General features: G+C 30.2%; 1 protein-coding gene across 1 annotated transcript; it reads right to left on the reverse strand.

Annotated features, from left to right (window-relative positions):
* Window positions 1-7,286: 7,286 nt before the first annotated feature.
* On the reverse strand, window positions 7,287-7,865 carry LOC124890892 (60S ribosomal protein L6-like). Its single transcript, XM_047402748.1, has one exon. It carries the CDS (start codon window positions 7,863-7,865, stop codon window positions 7,287-7,289), a length of 579 nt encoding a protein of 192 aa, XP_047258704.1.
* Between the last annotated feature and the right edge of the window lie 300 nt (window positions 7,866-8,165).

Consider the following 8,165-nt stretch of genomic DNA (forward strand, 5'->3'; position numbering starts at 1 on the left):
GTTACCACATTCACTTGAAGGAATGGAGCATATTCAATGGGATATATTTCATGACTTTTCAACAAAATTTTGCCTTTGTCATTATTATATCATCAATATGATGCATTGAGATTCAAACTCGACATCTTATCCATATAAAAGTATTTTAGGCCAAAAATTAATGGGACTTAAACCTATCATCTTATCATCATGGTGCATCGAGACTCTTAACCCGATGTCTTACCCTCTTAATGGCATGAGATTTAAATCTATCATCACACTCTTGGCCAATAACATATTAGGCCAAAGTAAAATAAACTCAAACTTGAGCCTATAACAATATCACCACTTGGTGATTATCAATACTCTTTTCAAACTTAATTTTAAAAAAGCATGAGTTAATAATATACTTATCTTATCATAAATAGTAGAAAAGTGAAATCCAAGTTGTGATAATTGCATAGTTCTTGCGGTCTTGCATTTTCCACCATCCGATTCAATTTTCTTTTCTTAGCCTTCAAATTTCAAAATGGTAGAGTGTCGTGTTGATAACGTGTTATAAATAAAGACAAAATATTAATATCAAACTTTAAAGAAGGAGAGAACTTTAGAGAATTTTAGTAGTACATTTGTTACTACTTAGATGTCTCAATAAAATGTACAATAGTGGCTATTTATAGACACCAAATGTAGCTTCTAATCTTGCCAAACTTGACTTCAAGTTGGCAAGTTGGCCAACTATTGAGGTATTCAATCCAAATTGAACAAGGAATATTTTGGTCTTCAAATTCAAATTGACTACTAACTATTATCTCTAATATTTCATACATATACATGTCACATGACATCCCTATTATATAGCATTTAAATCATTTTTCAAAGATTCTTCACACTTTAATATAATAATGTAAGCATAAACATATATTTTAGTGTAAGCGTATATATACTTTACCACCAAAAGTTCGAAGTGGTTGATGGATCATCACTTTGGCGTTTGTCATGTAGTACCTCTTTTCCCTGTTAGAGGCTAAAAGAGATGCATCAATTTGAACCATAGTTATGGTACAGTTATTTTTTTCTATATTTAAAATCTTTTCTTATATTTAAAGTCAAATCTTTATAAAATCATTGATTACATTCTTATTGCGCACTTAAACCTTTTAAAAATTTGGAACTTCTTAAATTTTTCTTATTCTAACGCTTTTATATTTATTTCTAGATTTTCCAAATCTGATTAAAATCAAATTTAGTTGATTTAAAATTCTTAAGCTAATGGAAAGAGTATACTTGTCATTAATTGACAACTTTTAATAAGGAAAGATTTTACCATTACCATAAATAAATTTAATTAATTTTTAACTCTTAAATATTAGAAAAAAATTGTGAAAAAAATAATTTTATCAAAAGTAAAGACTTTTAATGAAGGGTAAAAAGTCCAAATAATATTTCTAAGGCCCTTCACACTTTTAATATATTACTAGTTTAGTGTACATGCTTTGCACGTGTGCCTCTCATCAATTGTAACGACTTAAAAATACACCCTGATCGCCACACGGTGCTTACGGTCCCGCAAGATCACAAGTTAACCCATGAACTGGTACCTGCTGTGAGCACTGAATAGTAAAATAATAAGATACACATGTGCAGAAATAACTGAATAATGTCGAAGGTTTTAACCACTGAAACATATTATTTAAATCATTATTCTGAAAATATCTGAAAATAACACTAAAGAGACTGATGATAACAACTGATAAACTGGCTAACTGTCTGAAATAATTTGAAAAGCCTCTAACAGACTGAGGAGTTGATGGAAAAAGCCCCCAACTAACTCCGACGGACTATTGAACTGACATACTGAAATAAACATGAACGGTCCTCGATATATGAGGACTCACTACTACTGTTGTTGCTGATGCGCTGGACTATCTAAGTACGGTCGTGAAATTGAGCGTCCGAACCTATGATATGAGACATCATAGCGTAAAAAACTAGTATGTGATTAGTACTTCGAATGTTCTGGTATATGAGATGAGGTTAGGCTGAAATACATAGGTTCAGGTGCATGAGATAGTAACTAACTGAATGACATGAGGTAATTGAATATGAGTACATAAGAAACTAAAATACTGAGAATGTAAGACCAAACATATAATATATCTAAAATAATCTGTAAAATCAAAATACTGAATTTGGTAACTGAATACTGACAAACTGTATGCTATGGTCAAATAAACTGAACTAAATTCTATACTGAGTACTGAAATTAAAACTGTAAGAGGTATCATCTAACTGACATACCCCATTCTGAGTTGATCGGGGTCTAACCTGTGATTCCAGTTGGAAGAGTGCTAGTACCATGCCACAGGTACTAACATTGGCTGTGGAGTCAGTCCTAAACTGGCAGGTGACCCCAAAGAGAGTGTCAGTCCTAAATTAGCGAGTGACCTCTTAGAGAATGTCAGTCCTAAATGGCGGGTGACCTTTCATAATCCTATGATGGCTACGTAGTTCTGGAACTTAGGGACTGGTTCTAAGGACCAGTCCTAACTGACGGTAAGGCCCCATTTCTAGGTTCGATTGGTGTTAAATCCTACTCATAACTGAACTGACATTGATTACTGAACTGGTCTAAGTTTAACTGATTATGATAGCTGACTGAACTAATAGTGCACATGATATATCTGAAATCATTTTGAAAGTATTGAATTTATGTAAACAGCTAAGTAATAGGTGTTCATAACCCTCTAGCACTTGATGGAAATAACAATAGGGACACATGAAAGTTTTGAAATGATAATAAGAAAGCATTATTCAAAACCCATCATTTAGGCATTTTATCAAATACATGGGGGCCAATACTTCAACATGGAAATACTTTTAAACATGATGAGATATCACGATCACATGAAGAAATCATAAACTGAGAATTTATTCTGATTCGCCGCATGAACATGTTACGGAAACTACAACATTTAAACATACTATAATCCATTCTGTATGAAAACAATTGCAATCACGACTTGCAATCAAATTACCAAGATATTGATGAACATATTTCAACTTTCAAACGTGTAAGGGCTCGTTCATCGAAAATGCATTTTAACATCATGTATAATCGAAATTCATAAATGCTTCGTGGAGATAATTCATAGTAACATGTAAAACCATAATTTAAATCTTAAAAATGGATTCTTGGACTCCATGGGTGAATTTAAATCACACATACCTTAATTGATGAATTTGTGAAGGTTCTTGATGATTTTCTTGGAAATTAAGCTTGAATCTCTTGATTCTTTTAAAGAGGCTAGGGTTTGTTCTTGAGAGAGGATGCTCTCTTTTGAGAGAAATTGAGAATAGAATGACCAATTATGGGTTTTGGGACCTTTAATAACGTGTTATGGACCAATTGGGTGAAGGGAAAAGACTCAATTGCTTGAAAAATGGAATCAAAAGCTGGAAAATAAGAGGCGGGCTATGAGCCGAGCATCGCGGACTCTGGATCGACGTTCTAAGCCCCGCGCCGCAGGCACCCCCAGCAGCGGTCTAAGCCCCGCGCCACGGGCCCATTACAGCGATGCTACTATCTTGGTGGTCCAAACACACCCTTATGCTCGTCTGAAAATTTTGAAACTCACCCGAGATGTTCTATCGACAACCCCGATCATGAATCAACTTAAAAATTAACTTTCCGATGTCGAGAAGGTCAAAAATAAAATCATCAAAGTTTAGAGACTTTAGAAATGACTAATTCCTAACACTTACTGAAAATTTCTAACTCGTGGACTCCTTTTACATACAATGGTGAGCTGAATTGAGCTAGGATCTTACGAGGCCTTACATCAATCAATAAAACTATATATGAAATTAAATTATTAAAAAGTAAGAACTAACATTAGAATAAATTTTATATCCATTTATATAGCTCGTAAAAAAAAAAAAGATAATCATCAAAGCCTATTATCAAAAATAATGATGAGCTTGCCAGATCGGATAGTTTATTCACAATTGAAATAGTTTCATATAGTTAAATTTTACAAGAGAATTCATATAGAATTAAAATGACTAACTAATTTCTTGTGACCGAATGTTTAGTTCATTAATTGTATATGAGTCGTTATAATCAAAAATCACAAAATACTTGTCATTAAACATTTATCGATAAAAAATACATAATTATTATTTGAAACCTCAAGTACATGCTAAGATCACAAAAGAAAACTTCTCAATAAATAATTGTCTATCAGAATATATGATAATTTTTTTTGTAAACATGAAAGTATGTCAAAAATTAGAAAACTTACCTCAATTCACTATTAAATTTTTCTCCTGAGTCAAAGTTACTATCAATATTTCACACACACACAAAAAAAGACTTCTCACATAGTAATTAGCTATCAAGAATACATAATAATTTAGTATTATGAACGTTTAGTTTTTCCTCCAAAATAATTTATTTGTTTATTATAATATGAAAGAAGAGAATAACATTATGTAATGAAAAAGTTTGAGAACAACACCTTAACATAAGGACACGTTGAGTTTGTCTTTCCTCCAATGGATCTTCTTTCGATGATTGTCTAAGTTAAATTAGATCATTAACGTTTCAGTTAATAGTACTGATACATACTAATACATTACATACTTTATTTTTGAAAAAAAAAATAGAACTATCATATAAAACAAAATTTAAAAAAATTGTTGCACTTGCAAATTTTGGAGAATTACCATGGACAACACGTTTTTCATCTCAAGTACATAGAGAATTCTTTTTATATATTAATTTTTTTAATATCTCTTACCATATATTCTAGGAGTTATTAGGACTCTTTTTGATGTATCATAGAAAAAAGACTTACCATACATTTTAGGAGTTTAAAGTCTTTATTTATCACAATTCTTTTCATATCTTTAGATGTTAATATAATAAATATGATTAAATAATAAATTGAGAAAATATTAAAAAAAATGATTTTGTCTATTACTGAGTATTATAATGAAGGATAAAAAGTTCAAATCATCTTCACACTTTTAATCATTAACCTGTTTCATTAATACTTACACACTTTATTTTAAAAAAATAGAACTATAATATAAACAAATTGGAAAAAATTGTCGCACTCACAAATTTTGGAGAGCGACCATGGACAACTCGTTTTTCATCTCAAGTATATAAAAAATTCTTTTCATTTTATATCTCTTACCATATATTTTAGGAGTCATTAAGACTCTTTTTTTTATGTCTAATAGGAAACAGACTTACCATACATTTTAGGAGTTTAAAGTTCTTATTTATCACAATTCTTTTCATATATTTAGGAGTTAATATCATAAATATAATTAAATAATAAATTGAGAAAAGATAAAAATACGATTTGTCTATTGCGGAATATTTTAATGAAGGGAAAAAGTTCAAATCATGATCTTCACACTTTTAATATATTATAGATATAGTATATTATAAATTATAGATATAAATATAACTAGATTAGTGTCGTTAGGTTTTTTTGCACCCACACACGTTTACATAATGGACACAAAATACATACTACAATCAAGGCCAAAGAGCTATTGACTATGATAAATATTTTGAAATTAATTAAAGTTTTTATTTAATTTAAATAAGAAATTGTAATATATAATACTCTTTAATAAATTAAAATATTACCTTATATAAAGAATTTTTTTCTATAGTTCTATTTAAGTTATACATCGGATGTGAGCAAAAACCCAAAGTAATAATATCTAGACATTAACTTTTATACAATATTTTGACCAACTACATTAAGGAATCATTGTTATTCCTATATACTCCCTCCATTTCAAAATAATTGAATTATTGGGTTATGACACATCCCTAAAAAAAAATCTTTTAAAACACAAATTATAGGTTACTTGTCACTATTATTTTTTAATTATTCTTAAATTACTCTCCTAGAAAATGTGAAGTATAATGAAATGATAAAATTGGAGGAAATTTTCAATATGTCTCTTGAAGAATAAACAATTCATTTATTTTAAACATTAAAAACTAATTCAACAATTTATTTATTTTGAAATAGAGAGAATCTAAAATATAGAATCATAATGTAAAGTCAGATGCCTGCAATTTCAAGCCACTTAAATTAAATTAATGGCGGAAATAGTTGACGGCAGCAAGATTCCAATTGTTTGACTTAATATGTTTTTTTCTCGATTTTCTCATGTGTTGATGTTTCAAGAATATTTTATTATTGTGCCGTGAAACTTAGTTCTCAATTAACTTACTTTTAATCTAGTCTTTCTTCCGTAGGATAGCAAATATATGTCTTTGTCCAAACAATGATAATGAATTATCAAGTTTGTTTATTTTTTAAAGAACGAAAAATGGCATAAAATATTCTTCGCCTATTGAAAATTATACAAAAATACCCTTCATCCATCTTTGAGGTCTATAATGCTCTTCACATTCATTTTTAGACTCCAAATAGTTCTTATATTAAGGGGAAAGGACATGAGTTGGCCATTTTAAAAAGAAATGGGGCAAAATAGTTCGATGAACCCCTGTATTATATCGGTTTTGTAAGTTAGATACTTCTACTTACATGTTTGTCATCTGGACCCTGAACCCACTAAAAAACAACATTTTAAACATTTTTTTGGTGAGTGTAACACACTCTCGCCACATCAGCTGTCATGTCAGCTTACACGTCTGTCACGTCAGCTGCTACATCAACCGCCAAGTCATTTTTAAGTATTACATTAAATTTTATGTTATTTTTAAAATGCTACACAAGAAATTAAATATTAAAATAAATTTAATCAAATAATTTTTTTTATAAATTGTAGAAATTCTAATACACAAATACAATAAATTTTTAATTTAAATTAAATTAAATTTTCAATTATAAATTTAAAGTTTTAACTATAAATTCACATTACACAAACATAATGAATTTTCAATTTTTATTTAAATATCTTCAACAATTTGTAAAAGTTACAAAATTAATCCTAAACAAAATGAAAAATTTAAATTGAGAAAATGAATAAAAAAATTTAAAAAGTAAATTAAGAATAATTTTTTTTTTTGACAATGAACAACAAACAACAATATCAACCACAGCAAAGACCTCTTCAAGGATATATAATTTTTTTTTTTCACAATGAACAACAACAACAACAATATCAATCAACAAAGACCCTCTTCGGAAACAACAATAATATTTTCTTTTCTACAATGAACAACAACAATATCAACCAAAGCAAAGCAAAGACCCTCTTCACGGATGTATATATATATTTTTTGACAATGAACAACAATAACAATATCAACCAGCAAAGACCCTCTTCAGGAGCAACAACATTTTTTTTTGACAATGAACAGCAATGACAATATCAACCACAACAAAGACAAGGAATAACATAAACTTCCGTTGAATCTTGTCAATCTTAACTCCACTAACATCCACTTTCGCTGAAGTAGCAATAACATAAGCTTGATTAACTCTCCTTAATGGAAACCCATTAACCTTAAACAACCCACTAACAAGTAACAGTCCAGAACATACAAGTTGTTTCAAGAACACAACTCTTTTTTCCTTAAATCTCCCAGCTAGAATAATCAAACCAGTACCAGGTGTAATACTGGCTCTCAAGTTTGTGGGTTTTGGTTTGTGTTCGTTGATGAGGGATTTTTCCACGTCATCAGCTGGGTAGAATTTTGATGGTTTGATGACGGTGGTTGAGGGCGGAGCAATGACGACGGTGGATTTTGGGTGGGTGGGGAATTTGCCGTCCTTTTTCTTCTTGATAACCCAAAGCCCCTTTTTGTGGTACATTTTGGAACAGAAGAATTTGCCGATTCCGTTGATTAGGTTAGGGTTACGAGAGAATTTCTTGGCGGCCATTGCTGTGAAGTGTGCAAAGGGCATGTTTGAGTGAAAGAGGAACAAAATGAAAGTGAAATTTAAATTGTGCAAAGGGTAAGTTTGAGAAAGTGAATAAAAACCCCTCTTTATTTTTTTTTTCAATTTTAATATTATTTTTAATTTTTTTAATTAGTTTAATATAAAATTGGCTAAAAATTGATCCCGCTCGCACTTCAGGCAAGTGTAATCACTCTCCTTATCCTAATCAGCATTTTAATGCCATATAGGCAAAGTCAACAGTCAAAGGGTTTAAAATATAGCTTTTTTGTGGGTTCAGGG

Source organism: Capsicum annuum, unplaced genomic scaffold, assembly GCF_002878395.1.
Source record: "Capsicum annuum cultivar UCD-10X-F1 unplaced genomic scaffold, UCD10Xv1.1 ctg2656, whole genome shotgun sequence".
NCBI classification, from domain to species: domain Eukaryota; kingdom Viridiplantae; phylum Streptophyta; class Magnoliopsida; order Solanales; family Solanaceae; genus Capsicum; species Capsicum annuum.

What these genes read in the sequence shown, in the direction of transcription:
- LOC124890892 (XM_047402748.1), bottom strand. Translation starts at nt 7,865, where the DNA reads ATGGCCGCCAAGAAATTCTCTCGTAACCCTAACCTAATCAACGGAATC.